This window comes from Leucoraja erinacea, chromosome 18 (genome assembly GCF_028641065.1).
Source record: "Leucoraja erinacea ecotype New England chromosome 18, Leri_hhj_1, whole genome shotgun sequence".
In the NCBI taxonomy this organism is placed as follows: Eukaryota; Metazoa; Chordata; class Chondrichthyes; order Rajiformes; family Rajidae; genus Leucoraja; species Leucoraja erinaceus.
In genome coordinates, this window is record NC_073394.1 from 27,579,783 (window position 1) to 27,598,840 (window position 19,058).

A 19,058-nucleotide genomic window follows, 5' to 3' on the forward strand; every position below is an offset into this window, starting at 1 on the left:
GTATGGTATGGCAACTGCTCTGTCTCCGACCGGAAAGCACTGCAGAGGGTGGTGAAAATTGCCCAACGCATCACCGGTTCCTCACTCCCCTCCATTGAGTCTGTCCAAAGCAAGCGATGTCTGCAAAGGGCGCTCAGCATCGCCAAGGACTGCCCTCACCCCAACCATGGACTGTTTACCCTCCTACCATCTGGGAGGCGCTACAGGTCTCTCCGTTGCTGGACCAGCAGGTCCAGGCACAGCTTCTTCCCTGCGGCTGTCACACTACTCAACTATGTACCTCGGTGACTGCCAATCACCCCCTCCAGACACTCCTCCCACAGGAAAAACACTACGACTATATGCATGTAAATAGATTTGAATCATATTCTCTGTCGCCCTTCCAGGGAGATACTAACTGCATTTCGTTGTCTCTGTACTGTACACTGACAATGACAATTAAAGTTGAATCTGAATCTGAATCTGAGAACTCACAGATTATGTCAGTGGGACAGGTCCTTAAGGAGAAACCAGTTAACTGTGCCACTAACACAACATTTCATAATTAGTGTCATAAACCAAGGCTCATTTTATTTAAAAGTGAGGAGTCGCCTTGGTAATGTCTGGATAGGAATTGACTTCTTAAACTTCCCTTAGTCCAGTGTTGGAACTTTGTCGCTATTGAGCATTTTAAAATAGACTAAAATATGATGTTTATAAAGCAATGAGATAATGATGTACAATAACTCTGCAACAATCTCCTCTGTAACAATATAAAAATGTAAACTGGCCTCTTGTAATAGACTTTCTGAGAAGATCTTGAAAATCAGACTTGATAACGTAGGCATTATTAACGTGCTGTAAGAATGCAGATTAGGTTCAGTTCACCCTTTGTGGCACTTGAGCTTGTCTTTAACATTTTATGCAAAAAACCTGTGAAGAATGCAGGTAAGATTTACGAGGATGCTGCCAGGAGATATAGGAAAATATTGAGCATGGTTGGACTTTATTCCTTGGAACGCAGGAGGCTGAGGGGTGATCATATTGAGCTGTATAAAATCCTGAGGAGAATAGATAAGGTGAATGCATAATCTTTTACCCATGGTAGGGGAATCAAGATTCTGAAGACATGTGTTTAGAATGAGAGGAGCAAAATATAATAGAAACCTGGGGGGCAACTCAGAGGGCAGTGGTTATGGAACAAGCTGCCTGAGGAAGTAGTTGATGCTTGTGCTATAACAGCATTTAAAATACATTTGGATAAGTACATGGATAGGAAAGGTTTAGAGAGATATGGGCTAAATGCTGGCAAAGGGGCCTGAATACGGTGGATGTGGAGAGGATGTTTCCAGCAGTTGGAGAGTCTAGAACCAGAGGGTGCAACCTCAGAATAAAAGGATGTACATTTGGAATGGAGGTGAGAAGGAATTTCTTTAGTCAGAGAATGGGGAATCTGTGGAATTCATCGCCACAAACAGCTGTGGAGGCCATGTCATTGGCTATTTTTAAAGTGGAGATTGATAGGTTCTCGATTAGTAAGGGCATTTAAGATTATAGGAGCAGGCATGAGAATAGGGTTGAGAGGGAAAAATAGATCAGCCACGATTGAATGATGGAGTAGACTTGATGGGGCGAATGGGCAAATTCTTCTCTCATGTCTTATGATCATAGATAGGGCATCTTAGTCAGCTTGGGGAAGTTGGGCCAAAGAGCCTGTTCCCATGCTGTGTGACCATCACCACTGCCAATCTCGCTGAGTTGCAGAGGGGAGGACAGCAGGCTGTGAGGCACCACAATCAGCAGATCCAAACTGCTGAGACAACCCAAGCACATGAGCATAATGTCCCTCTTGGCTTGATGCTTGACAATAGGGAGCTCTGGAAGAAAAGGAGAGTTGACGTTACATCATCAGATAGTTCGATACGGTACAAACAGCAATGAGATATTTATCAGAAAATCTGTTTGGTGTTAATAGGGTACAAATATCAGCCAGGATAATGTTCCTACTCTTTGTCAAGATAATCCTTTCATTCTTCTGAGAGTGCTTTTGATGAACAATAAGGAATTTACTACTGAAGATTAGTTTGTACGCAATGATTAAAATATGGCAACCACCACAGTTTCTGATTCAGAAGACAATGAGTTTCAAAGTGAATAACATTAGCTTCTGCCAAAGCAGCCAGCCACAAAACAAAAAACACATTAGATACACATTTCATTCCTCATTCAGTAATTTTAACGTTGAGTCCACATGGGGATGGTGACACATACTTGGCTTTCATCTTATCTACATCCTACAACGTGGTCTCAATTATAACTCGCTCAGAACAGTTGTCATTATAGAGAAAATATCATTGGTGGTAGTAGTACTTTATTCATTGGAGAGCTGGAGGGTGAGGGGGTGATCTTATAGAGGTATACAAAATCATGAAAGGAATAGATTGGTTAAATCTTTTGCCCAGGATAGGAGAATAGAGAACCAGAGGACACAGGTTTAAGGTGAGGGGGGAGGGATTTAACAGGAATCTGAGGGGTTAACTGTTGTATGGTAAAGGGTGGTAGTGTATGGCACAAGATGCCGGAGGAGGGAGTTAAGGCAGGTACTTTGGCAACATTTTAAAAACATTTAGACAGGTACATGGATAGGACAGGTTTAGAGGGATATGGGCCTAAAGTAGGCAGGTGGGACTAGTGTAGATGGGACATGTTGGCCGGAGTGGGGCAAGTTGGGCTGAAGGGCCTGTTTCCACGCTATGCGACTCTATGACTGTATGCAAACAAATAATTTCATTGTAACTTGGTATAGGCGATAATAAAAGGACCATTGAACCACTGAACCATTGAACCATGAGTATATTCAATCACTCAGCCTGAATTGTTCTCATCACCATCCATTGAAACCTCAGCTCAAACATGAAAAAGTAGAAATTCAACCAACTTACCCGAGAAATCCCAACAATCTGCTCATCGGGCAGCAAACTGATGCGCACAAAGCAAGATTCAAAGTTGGCATCTTCTTTCTCCAACAAGTCCTTCCCTTGAACCAGAGTGACGTGCATGGTGTTTGAGCTCACATCGTACTCCAAGCTCATCTCGATCTGGCCCACAGTGAAGTCGTGGCCAAAGTTGTTCCCGATCGAAGATATGGAATTCAGCGAGTCCGTCGACACGGATTTTTTCATCGATCCGTAGGAACTCAACTCCACATCCTTCGTCATTAGCTCCAGAGTCCCAAGCTCGTTGATGGTGTCATAAGCTTCGTCTATCTTGAGGCTTGAGTGCTGGCTGGGGAAACCTTTCTCTATCGGCTTCTTATAACTCAAAGCCGCTGTTCTCTGAGAAAAGAAGGAGAAATAAAACAGTCAGCACAAGCGCCAATGCATATTGTTGTTTGCGGTTCAAGGCAAGCAATTGTCATCCGCGACGGACTGCCGAGCTTAAAATTGGCTTAATAGATCAGATTTCAGCATCCCAAAGCCATAACTAACGATGGTGATTTGTTTGCTGAAACAATGTGCTTTTGCAGCAATGGTGTTTGCTCCAGATAAACCCCGGCATCGAAGATATTTCAAATGGATGAATTATCGTGCATGGCTAAATGCTGGCTATATCAGATTGCTTCTATAAAAGACAATCCCTATAGTCCTTTTACACAAACAACCCTTTGCAACATGGTTTTAAATGAAAAAAAAAAAAACAGATAGCAAATATTCCTGAAAGAAATAGGAAATTTTATCTGTAGTAGGATCTAGCTGACTAACAAAATTTGAACTGATACTGCCTCCTGAATGGTGTGGGGATATTAACTGATAACTCAGTGTGCTATATATCACTTTTATGGACTGGCGGTGGACTGTTCAGCCATGCCCACTTCAGTTGAATGCATTTTTAAATCAGTTCCACTCTCAGTAATTGAGTAACGGTGCAATGATCTGGGTTCCTAGATCTCCGTATGAGGCAACATTGTCCATATTGTCTGAAGAAGGGTCTCGACACAAAACGTCGCCAATTCCTTCTCTCCATCGATGCTGCCTCACCCGCTGCGTTTCTCCAGCATCTCCAGAAGAGTAGACTCGATGGGCTGAATAGCCTACTTCTGCTCCTATGACTTGCGAACATAATCTCCATGGTTTAAAGGAATATAATGAGGTCAATGGAAACTTTCCTCAAAAATCTCTGAGCCTTGGTGGCACAGAGACACAGCTGGTAAATCCGCTGCCGTATAGTGCGAGAGACTTGGATTCAGTCCTGACCTTGGGCACTCTTTGTGTGGAGTTTGCATGTTCTCCCTGTGATCCTTTGGGTTTTCTACGAGTGCTCTGGTTTCCCCCGCACCACAAAGTTGTATAGGTGGGTAGGTTAATTGACTACTGTAAATTGTCCCTAGTGTGTAGGTGAATGGTTGAACCTGGGGAGGGAGTTCATGAAATTAGAAGATGGGGAGAATAAAACATGGGATTAATGTAGGATTAGTGTAAGTGGGTAGTTGATATTTAACGTGGACTTGTGGTGCCTGTTTCCTTGCTGCATCTTTCTGTGGCTTGATGACTAGAAGCTGCACTGAATCACTTCACTGCAAGCTTAACACATGCATGGTGCTGTCCGTGGATTGGTACTGATCAACAGTTCAGCTGAGGCTCAGCAGACAGCTCTCAGGCCTGAGACAGAGGGTTGTGGCACAAGTGACTTGAGGAGAAACATTTTAGGCAAACATCAATGTAGTTCTATGGGAGCCCTGCACTAACAGATGTACCACCAAGTGAGATGTTAAACCAAGCACCCATTGGCCCTGAAAGGACACAAAGTGATGGAGTAACTCAATGGGTCAGGCAGCATCTCCAGAGAACATGGATAGGTGACGTTTTAGGTTGGGACCGCTCTTCAGACTGCCGAAGCATCCGAAGAAAGGTCCCGACCTGAAACAACATTTATCCATTGTATCCAGAGATGCTGCCTGACCCTCTAAATTACTCCAGCACTTTGTATCTTTTTTGCGTTAACCAGCATTTGCAGTTCTTTTTTTCTACCTGCCCTCGCAGGAGGATGTCAAAAATCCTGTGGCACGATTTTGAAGAAGAGTACAGGTCATCAGTAATTCCTATCCAACAATTATCCCTCAATCAAAGTATAAAGACATTTTATTTAATCATTATGGAAGCATTGTGCCTCATTGTATCAGAGACCCTAGTCAAATCCTCATCTTGGGTGCTGTCAGTGTGGAGTTTGCATACTCTCCCTATGACCTTGTGGGTTTCATTCAGGTGCCCCGGTTTCCTCCCACATCCCAAAGACCTGCTGGTTTGTAAGTTAGTTGGCCTCTGTAAATTGGTGCTCTTGGGTAGGGAGCGGATGTGAAAGTAGGATAACATACAACTAATGTGAACCAGTAATCGATGGCCGGCGTGGATAAAATGGTCTGTAGGGCCTGGTTCCATGCTGTATCTTTCAAGCTTTTATTCAATTAGATTGATATGTTCTACAGTGCTACAGTCACTACATTTTTAAACATTTTTTTAGGCTTTTAGACTTTTAGAGATACAGCACGGAAACAAACCTGTCGGCCCACCGAGTCCGTGCAGACCAGCGTGCTGACTAGCGCTATCCTACACATTAGGGACGATTCATAATTTTCACCAAAGCCAATTAACCTACAATCCTGTGCGTCTCAGGAGCGTTGGAGGAAAGTCGGAGCACTCAGGGAAATCCCACACGATCACGGGGAGAACGTACAAACTCCGTAAAGACAGCACCCGTAGCTGGGATCGAAACTGAGTCTCTGGCGCTGTAAGGCAGTAACTCTACCGCTGCACCACCGTGCCACTCACTTCAAAAGATCTTCATGATCTCTACTGGTCTGAGGCCAGGCGCCAACTCTCAGACATCTCCTCCTGCTTATCTTTGGACCATGACCCCACAGACAAGCACCAGGCCACTATCTCAAGCACCATCACTGGCTTCTTCTCTTCCAGCTCTCTGCCCTCCTAAGCATCCAACCGCATCGTTCCCCGGCCCCGCACAGCCCGATTTTATCTTCTCCCCAAAATCCACAAACCTGACTGTCCTGGCAGACCCATTGTTTCTGCTTGTTCTTATCCCACCAAACTTATTTCCATATACATGGCTATCTGGACTACACTTATTCCCACCCTGCTTCCTGAAAGGACTTAATCCCCTACTCCCAATTCCTCTGTCTATGCCTCATTCTGCACCCAGGATGACGTGTTCCAAACCAGGGCATTCGAGAGGTCCTCATTCTTTAGGGAACGTGGGTTCCCTTCTTTGACTATAGATGAGGCTCTCACCAGGGTCTCCTCTATATCCCGTAGCTCCACTCTCATTCCCCATCCCCCCACTCGTAACAAGGACGGAGTCCCCCTTGTCCTCACCTTCCACCCTACCAGCCAACATATAATCCTCCAACATTTTCGCCACCTCCAACGGGACCCCACCACTGGCCACATCTTACCATCTCCTCCCCTTTTGGCTTTCCGCAGAGACTGTTGCCTCCATAACTCCCTGGTCAATTCGTCCCTTTCCACTCAAACCACCCCCTCCCCTAGTACTTTCCCCTGCAACCGCAAGAAATGTTACATTTGCCGTTTTATCTCTCCCCTCGACTCCATCCAAGGACCCAAGCAGTCTTTCCAGGTGAGGCAGAGGTTCACCTACACCTCCTCCAACCTCATCTATTGCATCCGCTGCTCTAGGTGTCAACTGCTCTACATCGGTGAGACCAAGCGCAGGCTTGGCGATGCTTCACCAAACACCTCCGCTCAGTTCACAATAACCAATCAGTGGCTCAGCACTTCAACTCCCCCCTCCCATTCCGAATCCGACCTTTCTGTCCTGGGCCTCCTCCATGGCCAGAGTGAGGACCACCGCAAATTGGAGGAGCAGCACCTGATATTTCGCTTGGCTAGTTTACACCCCAGCGGTAAGAACATTGCCCTCCAATTTCAGGTAGTCCTTGCTTTCACCGTCCTTCCCCTCCCCTTCCCAGCTCTCCCACAGCCTACTGTCTCTGCCTCTTATTTTCTTTCTTCCCCCTCCCCCCCACATCAGTCTGACGAAGGGTCTCAACCCAAAACGTCGCCTATTCCTTCGCTCCATAGATGCTGCCTCACCCGCTGAGTTTCTCCAGCATTTTTGTCTACCTTCATGATCTCTGAGGTACTTTGGGATATCTGAGGAAACGTGCTATATAAATGCAAGTCATCTGGAACTTCAGCTATTATCTCTCATCCTGAATCTGAAAAGCTTTCAATATACTGTTGTTTGCAGAATTAGAAATGAATAAAGATTGATGATTCACTCAATGGGAAACTGGAGAGTGACTCATGCATGGCTGTTTCCATGAAGCTCCCACTGTATGATTACTGATTAGCCTTGACGAAGTCCCATTGGACAGGTTTGGCTCTCTGTCAGTGCTGAGAGAAAGAGCATTGCAGCAGAACAAGGAGGAACTGAAGCAAATGGAAGGAAATTACTTTTCGGAACCAAAAACAAGGAACAAAATCCAGAGCCACAATCAGCATGTGAACATCCTTGCCTATGTTGTGTGACTCAATGATACATCTTTGTCAATCACATTAATCAATCACCGTTTAAGAAAGAACTGCAGATGCTGGAAAAATCGTCCATGCTGACTAAAATGTTCCCATCCAAGCTAAGTCTATTTGCCCACATTTGGCCCACATCCCTCTAAATATTTTCTATTCATGTATCTGCCCAAATGTATTTTAAATCTTGTTAGTGTATCTGGTCTCAACTACCTCCACTGGCAGCTCGTTCCGTAAACACACCACCCCCGGAGACGCTGCCCATCAGGTTCCTATTAAATCTTTCCTCTCTCGCCTTAATCCTATGTCTCTGGATCCTGGTTTCCCTCATGATTTTACACACCTCTATAAGATCACTCCACAGCTTGCAGTGCTCCAAGGAATAAAATCCTAGCTTGCCCAAGCTATCCCTATAGCTCAGGCTCTTGAGTCCTGGCAGCATCCTCGTAAATATACTCTACACTCTTTCCAGCTTAATGACATCCTTTCTATAGCAAGGTGACCAAAACAGAGCACAATACTCCTAATGCGGCCTTACCAACATCTTGTGTAGCAATAACATAATGCTCCATCCTGTGTGATTCTGCTGTGTGGGGATGTTTTATGTTATATTCTATCGTGTGTTGTGTTCTTTATTTTTATTGTATGGTTGTACGGTGATCTCATTTCACTGTGCCATCTGGCACATGTGACAAATAAATGTATCTTGTATCTTGTATCTTGTATCCAACTTCTGTACTCAATAACCTGAACGGTATAGATTCTGGATCAGTTCCTGTGGTTTGGAGTGTAGCTAATGTTATCCCAATTTTTAAGAAAGGCTGGAGAGAGAAACCAGGGAAGTATAGACCAGTTAGCCTGGCATCGGTGGTGGGGGAGACGCTGGAGTCAATTATAAAAGATGAAATAGCGGCACGTTTGGATAGCAGTAGCAGGATCAGTCCGAGTCAGCATGGATTTATGAAGGGGAAATCGTGCTTGACTAATCTTCTGGAATTCTTTGAGGATGTAACTAGGAAAATGGCCAAGCGACAACCAGTGGATGTAATATACCTAGACTTTCAGAAAGCATTTGATAAGGTCCCACATAGGAGATTAGTGGGCAAAATTAGGGTACATGGTATTAGGGGTAGGGTACTGACATGGATAAAAAATTGGTTGGCAGACAATAAACAAAGAGTAGGGATAAACGGGTCTCTTTCAGAATGGCAGGCAGTGACTACTGGGGTACCACAAGGCTCGGTGCTGGGACAGCAACTATTTACAATATACATTAATGATTTAGATGAAGGGATTAAAAGCAACATTAGCAAATTTGCAGATGACACAAAGCTGGGTGGCAGTGAGAACTGTGAGGAGGATGCTCTGAGGATACAGGGTGACTTACTCTGGTTGGGTGAGTGGGCAGATGGCAGATGCAGTTTAATGTGGATAAATGTGAGGTTATCCTCTTTGGTAGCAAAAACAGGAAGGCAGATTACTAACTAAATGGTGTCAAGTTGAGAAAAGGGGAAATACAATGAGATCTGGGGGGTCCTTGTTTATCAGTCACTGAAAGTAAGCATGCAGGTACAGCAGGCAATGAAGAAAGCAAATGGCATGTTGGCCATAACACGAGGAGTTGAGCAGTATAGGAGCAAAGAGGTCCTTCTGCAGTTATACAGGGCCCTAGTGAGACCACACCTGGAGTATTGTGTGCAGTTTTGGTCTCCAAATTTGAGGAAGGACATTCTTGCTATTGAGGGAGTGCAGCATAAGTTTACAAAGTTAATTCCTGGGATGGCGGGTCTGTCAAATGCAAACAGAATGGAGCAGCTGGACATGTATACTCTGGAAGTTAGAAGGATGAGAGGGAATCTTATTGAAACATATAAGATTATTAAGGGTTTAGACACGCTAGAGGCAGGAAACATGTTCCCGATGTTGGGGGAATCCAGAACCAGGGGCCACAGTTTAAGAATAAGGGGTAAGCCATTTCGAACGGAGATGAGGAAAAACCTTTTCACACAGTGGGTTGTGAATCTGTGGAATTCTCTGCCTCAGAGGGCAGTGGAGGCCAATTCTCTGGATGCTTTCAAGAGAGTTAGATAGAGCTCTTAAAGATAGCGGAGTCAGGGGATATGGGGAGTAGGCAGGATCGGGGTACTGATTGTGGATGATCAGCCATGATCACAGTGAATGGCGATGCTGACTCGAAGGGCCGAATGGCCTACTCCTGCACCTATTCTCTATTGTCTATATTCTATTGATGAAGGCCAATGTAACAAAAAATACCCCCTTCACCACTCTATCTACCTGTCATGCCACTTTCAGGGAACTGTGTGTGTGCTTGTACTCCTAGATCCCGCTGCTCGACCACACTCCTCTGGGCCAGCCATTCACTGTGAAGGTCCTACTCGGATTTGACTTTATTACTAACCAAGAGGAAAACTAATAGGTCAACTTTGGTTATTGTGATCAAGGAGGATTTTTACTCTCTACCATCCGAGAAAAAGTAGTGAAGTACAATGGGAGAATTCCCCTCAACCTCCGATGAGAGATCATTTTCTTACAATTTTCAGCATAATATGGTGGAGCACAATGTCGTACATATTCATATTGGCCTAGAACCTTTGCTACAAAGAGAAGAGGGTTTAATTAGAATAATGCATATTCATGCTCTTAGCATTCGGTAGAATGACAACTATACTCTAGATAGCGCTGCAAGATATAATTGAAAACTCTTGTAAAACTAAAAGTGCATTTTCTTTGTCTCCAAGTTATATGCAAGGTTTAATCAGATAAGGAAACTTCTGACTAATGGTGTTTACTCCCAAGGGTTTGAGCCAGTTTTTATTTAACAATAACATTCACTTTGTTAAATTTAATTAAATGCAGATGTGGGAAGCATACAGAGATCAAGGTAACATGAGATCTAAAGATTAGAGTTTCCACTGATCTAAGTGAAGTCCTAAATTGGATGACAAGTCAGTGATTAGTCAAAATGTCCAAAGTCAATAAGGGTAAATCAAGGTATCAAATGGATAACACTCTGTTCTTTTTCCATAATCATATAAATCATACAAATATTATATCTAACTTGCATCTGAAGACCACTGTTCTTTAATAAGGATTCCAAGGCCCTAGAGAGATTAAACAAGAATGATCCCATCTCTAAAGAAGTTGAGTTATGTGCAGGGACTTGTGACACTAGGGTTGTCTGCATGCCAGAGATGGTCCAGAGGACATTTAATGGAGATTGACATTATTGTGAGGGGTTTGATGGTATAAATGAGAGGAATCTATTTATTTCCACAAAAATGTTTATATTACTAGAACGCACAGCTTCAGGATCAATGTCAAATGAATCAGGGAGAAAATTAGGAGAACTGTGTGCCCAGTGATATAATAATCCAAAGCAAACTTTGCAAAATTCAGTAACAACTTTCAGAAGGGAATTGGACATAAATCTGAAACAGAAGATATCTGCTGAACTTTAGTGAGAGCGTGGAGCAGTGAAGAATCCAGAGATGGAATCTGGACAATGGACTAAAAGTCTTCTATCTGTATAAGTGAGTTGTGTTTCCATTTTTATATTGCCTTTTGATGTAGGAGGCCATTTGGTCTATCAAATCCTTGCTATCTCAGAGAACCTTCCTAATCTTCCATTTAGTTCCCTGCAACATATTTCACATGTCCTCGATTCTCATATCACCCACAATGGACAATTGACCATGGCCAATTAACCTACTGATGCATCTTTGGGATGTGGTGACAAATTGGAATGTCCAAGGGAGCCCCATTGGATCACAGGGAGAACATGCAAACGCCACACCGACAGTAGTAGATCCCAAGATTCCAGAGTTTTAGATTCTGGTGTAGTAGTGTCACCATTATGCCATTCACATGAGAACATTTCAGAGTGCTTTCGGGCAGCCTAAGGCTGTGAAAGGTGGTATTTAAAATCCTTTTCTATCATGACATTTGTGGTAATATCCCAGCAAATTATTTTTTTCTCTCCCTGCTGCAGTATAATGATGTAATTCATGCTGCAACGTGCCACAGTGACAGATAACCTAGAAAGCCATCATAGAAATGTCTACAAAGCCAATCTGTTTCTCTGCACTATCCAAATTTAAGAAGATGCATTGTACTCACTTATGACCACGACTTTAGCACTTCCTATCGTTATGTGAGATGACTTTTCTCCAGGTCCCCTGCATTTTGTTTAATGCATTGTCATTCGTAAGGAGTGAACTTTGACTGCCTCGACAAATCTAGCCTTAATTGCCATGAATCATGAATGATATGGCACAGTGTTGATTTAGGTATCTAGATTTTTAATTGACTGACTCTCTCAAGGTCTATAAATAAATGCCAACAATAATGGTGGGTGGTATTACTTGTCAGAGTCGGTGCAAAAACTACTTTAGTTAGGCCCCTGAAGGCCTGGATAGAGTAAATGTGGAGAGGATGTTTCTACTGTGCAGATGTGGTGAAGATGTCGCTATTTAGAGCATACTGCACACCACTCTACACTGCGCACCTGTGGTCGAACTATGGAAAGACAAGTTTGCAGAGACTAAAGGTGGCATATAACGATGCCATGAGAACACTGCTAAGGAAACCTAGATGGTGTAGTGCCAGTAATATGTTTGTGGCTGCAGGAGTCAGTACTTTAGAAGCTATCCTAAGAAATCACATGTATAAATTCATTTGCAGGATAAATGACTCTAAAAATGTAATTATTGTGGTCAAACATAAGGGTTAGCACTACACGCTACGAATCCCAGTTGTGGAGACACTGGTATCATTGTCTTGTTGTAGGACATTGATCATTCTTTTAATCTGGATTTTTAACTTATGTATTGTGTTTTTTTCATTTTTTAAAATATATATAATCTATGATGCTTTTATGTGATATACTAAGATTTTATATGTATTTTATGATATTTTCAATATGCAATGCATTTTTTTAATGTAATGTTGCCCCTTGTCTGGACCTCGAGTCCGTAATAAAGTTTATTATTATTATTATTATTTATTATTATTATTATTACTAGTGGAAGAGTCCATGACCAGAGACCATAGCCTCAGAATAAAAGGACGTACAATAGGAGATGAGGAGGCATTTCTTTGGTCAGAGGGTGGTGAATCTGTGGAATTCATTGCCGCAGATGGCTATAGAGGCCAAGTTAGTGGATATTTTTAAGGCAAAGATTGCCAGATTCTTGATAAGTACGTGTCAGGGGTATGGGAAGAAGGTAGGTGAATGGGGTAGAGAGGGAAAGATAGATCAGCCATGATTGAATGGCGGTGTAGACTTGATGGGCCGAATGGCCTAATTCTGCTCCTAGAACTTATGAACATATCAAACTGCTTAATGATGAGCTAAATTGGCAAGCATCCACCTGCTTCACATAACTTTACTATTGCAGTATTAAACTGGGTTTATGTTGGCATAATGTGAACAACCACTATGAATCACAGGAACTTTAATGAGGTCCACAGCAAATTATAAGCTGATGCCATTTTTTAAATCTTGTTCGTACATTTATGACAAATAAGTTGCATTAGTTATGCAAACCAGAAGGGAGACCCAACAGACGAATCAAACTCCATGATTAAAATAATCGTTTTCTTATACAGGTAAGTTTTTCAATTATGAAAGGATATTTATGGTGCAACAAAGCACACAATTTAGGTTTATCGTGATGTTGTTTGTTAAATTCGATCAACAAAGTCGACATGAAATATCCATTAAAACTTTTGGTTACAGGATGAACATATCTCCAATACAATGTCTGTGGCAAAATAACAAACTGAGCGAGGTGCTTAGTGGGTCAGGCATCATCTGTAGGGGCAGAGAGGGATGACTGATGTACTTGGCAAGACCCTACATCAGGACTGGACCCTGTTCAAGAGTCAAGAGTGTTTTATTGTCATATGTCCCTGATAGAACAATACGATTCTTACATGCAGCAGTATAACAGAATATGTAAACATAGTACTCTAAACAATATAATACATGAGAAAAAAAAATGGAAGAAGCTGTTCCTGAAGCTGGGTATTACTGTTTTCATTGCTCCTATGGTCTGCTTCCTGATAGCAGGAGTGAAATGGGGTGTGAATTTGTGCGCTGGGGAAGTCTGATGATAGGTCCACTCAAATCCTTCATCTCTAGGACAAAATGAACCTCTATCTTCTCTGAATCCCCTATTGTTATACAACTGGTTCAGTGCCAGATTTACCTACAGGCTTGACAGGCTAAAACCTAGGGCCTCAAAATCTAGGGGGCTTCCGGTGTATAATATTTTTGACACTGTCATAAGCCTTTCTTACATATCTGTCACAACGCACTGTAGTCTCTAAACAACCCTTTAGTAATTGTCCTTGCCCTCCATTTCAGAATAATACTGTTTTAAGCCGATAACTCGACACTAGCACCGGCAATAAATACATTTTTAAAAAGCGCAGCTTTCCAGCCCCTTATCTCATTGGCCACGCTCGGCTGCACATCGGTATCAATCTGGCGGCACTGGGGTCCGGCAAACTTTCACACGTGCTCCAGTAAGTAGTGATGGCGGGTAGAGGGAACATCTTTGGATACTTTCAGGCTTCAAAAGTCAAAACACAGGGGTAAGTAGGAAAATGCAAAGATATTTGAACTAGGAAGTTGGCAAGGAGCAATGCTAGGGGTAGAGCTGATAATCGTTGCTAGAAACCTACCTGTAGTATTGTGGCTGCCCCTGTCAGGTTAGTAATAAAACTAAGCTTATTTGTGGGGATTGGGAGGGCCCTCACAAGTGGAATAGCCTAGGGCCTCTCTTCATCTAAATCCGGCACTGCCCTGGTTCACGTTCCTAGCATGTTTGGCCACTCAGGGATGTCACAAACATTTCTCTCTACCCACACTTCAGCCTAAGATTAGAATGACAGATTCTGTTTTCTCTCCCTCTCCCCCCTCTTATTGTCCCTCTAACTCTGTCCCTCTCCCCTTCTCCACCTCCCTCCCCCTCTCACTCCCTCTCTTCCCCCTCCCTTTCCTCTCCCACCCTCTCCCTCCCCTTTTCTCACTCTCTTTCCCTCACTCTCTCCATTCTTCCCGCTCCACCTCTCTGCCCCTCTCTCTCCCACTGTCACACTCCCTCTCTCTCCATCTCTCCCCCTCCCTCACTCTCTCCCTCTTTCCCTCTCTTAAACAGTCCCTGGGGATTGCGGATTGCTTCCCACCAAAGATAGACACAAAGTCACCCAGTGAGTCAGACAGCATCTCTGAAGAACATGGCCCAAAATGAGGTCACCTGGCCATTTTCTACAAGGATGCTGCGTGACCCACTGATGCTCCAGCATTTAGTGTCTTTCTTTGGTATAAACCAGCATCTACAGTTCCTTGTTATCATATTGCTTACACCTTGCTTCTGGGCTGCCTTTTTGTAAATTATTCGAACATGGGTTGGGTATTAGTACATCGCTACATGGTCTTGACAAAGCAAGTTTAGTTTAGAGATACAGCAAGGAAACAGGCCCTTTGGCCCACTGAGTCCATGCCGACCAGCGATCCCCGTACACTAGCACTATCCTACGCACTAGGGACAATTCATAATTTTTTACCAAAGCCAAATAATCTACAAACCTGTACGTCTTTGGAGTGTGAGAGTGAACTGGAACACCTGGAGAAAACCTAAGCAGTCATTGGGGAACATACAAACACTGTACAGACAGCACCCCACAGGATTGAACCCACGTCTCTGGCGCTGTAAGGCAGCGACTCTACTGCTGTGCCAACATGCTGACTAAAGGAGTTTTGATCCCAAGGCAAGAAGGTCCAAGATGACTGAAGACCACACTCTGCTGCACAAATAGTGCAAGGTGTAAGCATTCTATCCACACACACACATGGAAACCAGCACACACTCAAGGACATCACTGAGACAATATAGTTGCTTGACCTGCGTACTTATAAAGGATTATACCAGCAAGGGAGGGGTCTCCTTGCAATTTAATATCTAAAATTGGATCTTCTTGCCTTTGGACTAATATGCACTTTATCAAGACCATGTAGCTGGTGCACTAATACGCAACCCATGTTCAAATAATTCAGCCAGTCACAGCGGTCAGAAAAAAAATCTCAGGTCAGAAGTCAGAGGGTGGTGAATCTGTGGAATTCTTTGCCACAGCAAGCTGAGTAGGCCAAGTCAGTGGATATATTTATGGCAGAGATAGATAGATTCTTGATTTGTATGGGTGTAAGAGGTTATGGGGAGAAGGCAGGAGAATGCGGTTAGGAGCGAGAGATAAATCAGCCATGATTGTATGGCGGAGTAGACTTGATGGGCCGAATGGTCCATCTTATGACCACAGTTTAACTTCCCTGAGTGAGATACATCTCTGAAACCACTATGCATTGAACAAAATGGCATAAAAAGGAACTACAGATGTTGGTTTATAAAAAAGGACACCAAATGCTGAAGTAACTCAGCAGGTCAGGCAGCATCTCTGGAGAACATGGATAAGTAACATTTCAGGTCAGGTCCTTTCTTTAGGTCATATATCTTCTGGAGTCACAAGGGTGACCTCCTGCTCTACCATTTATGTTTAGTTTAGGTCTCTGTTGAAAGCAAGGTCTCCGTGGATAGGATCCTGACCACCAGGCCGTCTATTATAGGAGCTGCTATGCTTGTTGTCCCTTTAGACTGGCTAAGCTCATTTAACAGGCACATCAGTCAGCAAGGAGAAGTGGTTTTCAGCCAAAGTGCCTGAACCGTGCTCAGATTTATGACTCAGTAGTGGAAGACCAGGGAGCTAACTACTCACTGGATACTCACCTCAAACACTGCAACTAAAACCTATTTATATTCCAGTGCCAAGTTGTTAGGTAATTGACAGGAGCAGGTACTTGGAGATAAGACAGTGAGCAAGTTAATCCAGGTCTGTCACACACTTGGGTTCAATTCTTCTTCTATGGCTGTTCATCCAGTTGTCCTCAATTTTAATACGTTGTGCAAGAATCAGTCTTCAATGTGTTCAGCTGGGAAGCTTGAGAGGCTTTCCTAATGAGCAGAAAGGTACCTGGACCATTTACCATTTTAACCAGTAACATTCTTTGTCTCCAGGCTTTTGTCCTTGAATGCATTTAGACAATTTATGAACATTGTATTAGGAGATATTTTTACAGCTCATTTAGAGAGGTGACGCTTAACTCTTGAATGCACTTAACAGGTCTGAGCCAAACGCAGGCTGGCGGGACTAGTGTCGATGGGACATGTTGGGCGGTGTGGGAGCCTGTTTCCATGCTGTATGACTCTCTGATTCTCTATCTGCATGTAAAAACATGAAACTGCAGATGCTGGTTTACTCAAAAGGACACAAAGTGCTGGAATAACTGATCAGGTCAAGCAGCATGTCTGAAGATTATGGATAGGTGACCTATCCATGTTCTCCAGAGATGCTGCATGACCCGGTGAACTACTCTAACATTCTGTGTACGTTAACAGATCTGCAAGCTGTATTCCATCTGATGTTTAACAGGTCAGGTTTGTGAGGCAACTCCTTTGTTCTTGATCCTGGGTGATTGTGGGTGTGGAGGTTGTTGTAGATATCAACGGCCATGTGAAATACCCCAGGAAGGGGTGAGCTGAAAGTACACGGATGTTGGGCTGTAACCTCATCAGAGACTCTACCATTAAACACCTCCACCATTAAACTATCAGTACCATCCTTAGCCTGGATTTGATTGCACCAGCAAAGTACAATTGGCTATGAAGACTTGAGCCAATAATATAGACAGGCATACATGTAATAAGAAGGAATTGTAGATGCTGTTTTATACCATAGATAAACACAAAGTGCTGGAGTAACTCAGTGGGTCAGGCAGGATCTCTGGAGAAAATAGATAGGTGACGTATCGAGTGGGGTCCCTTCACCCGACCCGAAACATCACCTATCCATTTTGTCCAAAGATGTTGCCTGACCCACTGAGTTACTCCAGCACTTTGTGTCTAATACAGACGAGCAGTTGGAGCTGGTCAAACCACAACCACGCAACCCAGAGGTGACATTTGACCGATCACTTCTCTGCGTGTGTAGCCTTCTGCAGCTCTGGAACACCCCAGTGCTCCTCCACACCTGGTTTCATGAGCATGTCCAAACTTCTTCACTCAACCATGGACATAAGCGAGGCCTTTAGCTGTCTCGGCCCTAGTATTTCGCAATTTCCTCCTGTGTAGCCCCTCCTTTGAAATATTCTTGAAAATCCGTTTCTTTGACCAGTAGAATTACAACACGGTACTTCACTCAGCCCACTCTGGCCGTGCTCATTCTTGAAAGTGGTGACAGTTTAGTTTAGTTTATTGTTGTGTGTACTGAAGTACAGTGAACAGCTTTTGCTGCGTGCTAACCAGTCATCAGAGACACAATACATGATTACGATCGAGCCATCCACAGTGTACAGATGCATGATAAAGGGAATAACGTTTAGTGTAAGATAAAGTCCAGTAAAGTCCGAATAGTCGCTCTTCCCTGCTCTTTAACTATGGACCACCAGCCTTTTGTTTTCCAAATTTAGGCACAAATCCCACATGGAAAATTATTGGAATGAAAATCACAGAAAATTTAGACAAAGGAACTTAGACGATTTAGACAAGGGAATTAAATGTAACATCTCTAAGTTTGCGGATGACACAAAGCAGGATGGCAGTGTGAGCTACGAGGAAGATGCTATGAGGCTGCAGGGCGACTTGGATAGGTTGGGTGAGTGGGCAGGTGCATGGCAAATGCAGAATAATGTGGATAAATGTGAACATATCCATTCAGGTGGCAATAACAAGAGGGCAGATTATTATCTGAATGGTGTCAAGTTGGGAAAAGGAGAAGTACAACGGGATCTGGGGGTCCTTGTTTATCAGTCAGTGAAAGTAAGCATGCAGGTACAGCAGGCTGTGAAGAAAGTTAATGGCATGTTGGCATAGCGAGAGGATTTGAGTATAGGAGCAATAAGGTCCTACTGCAGTTGTACAGTGCCCTGGTGAGAATGCACCTGGAGTATTGTGTGCAGTTTTGGTCTCCTAATTTGAGAAAGGACATTCTTGCTATTGAGGGAGTGTAGCGTAGGTTCACCAGGTTAATTCTCAGAATGGCGGGACTGACATGATGAAAGAATGGATCGACTGGGCTTATATTCACTATATAAAATTTAGAATGATTTAGAAATATATAAAATTCTTAAGGGATTGGACAGGCTAGATGCAGGAAAAATGTTCCCCATGTTGGGGCAGTCCAGAATTAGGGATCACAGTTTACGAATAAGGGGTAGGACATTTAGGACTGAGATGAGGAAAACCTATTTCACCCAGATAGTTGTGAATCTCAGGAATTCTCTGCCACAGAAGGCAGTGGAGGCAAATTCACTGGATGTATTCACCAGCGAGATAGATATAACTATTAGGGCTAACGGAATCTAGGGAAATGGTGAGAAAGCAGGAACAGGGTACCAATTCTGGGTGATTAGCCATGATCATACTGAATGGCAGTGCTGGCTCG

The 19,058-nt window shown here is 43.5% G+C and overlaps 1 protein-coding gene across 3 annotated transcripts in view; it reads right to left on the reverse strand.

Moving 5' to 3' along the window:
* Window positions 1-19,058, reverse strand: part of syt12 (synaptotagmin XII) — a 169,388-nt gene that overhangs the window by 20,629 nt on the left and 129,701 nt on the right. For all 3 annotated transcript variants that reach the window (XM_055649694.1, XM_055649693.1, XM_055649692.1), the window contains exon 5: window positions 2,922-3,314. In XM_055649694.1, coding sequence (XP_055505669.1) covers window positions 2,922-3,314 — 393 coding nt within the window. The remainder of the gene's footprint in view (window positions 1-2,921; window positions 3,315-19,058) is intronic.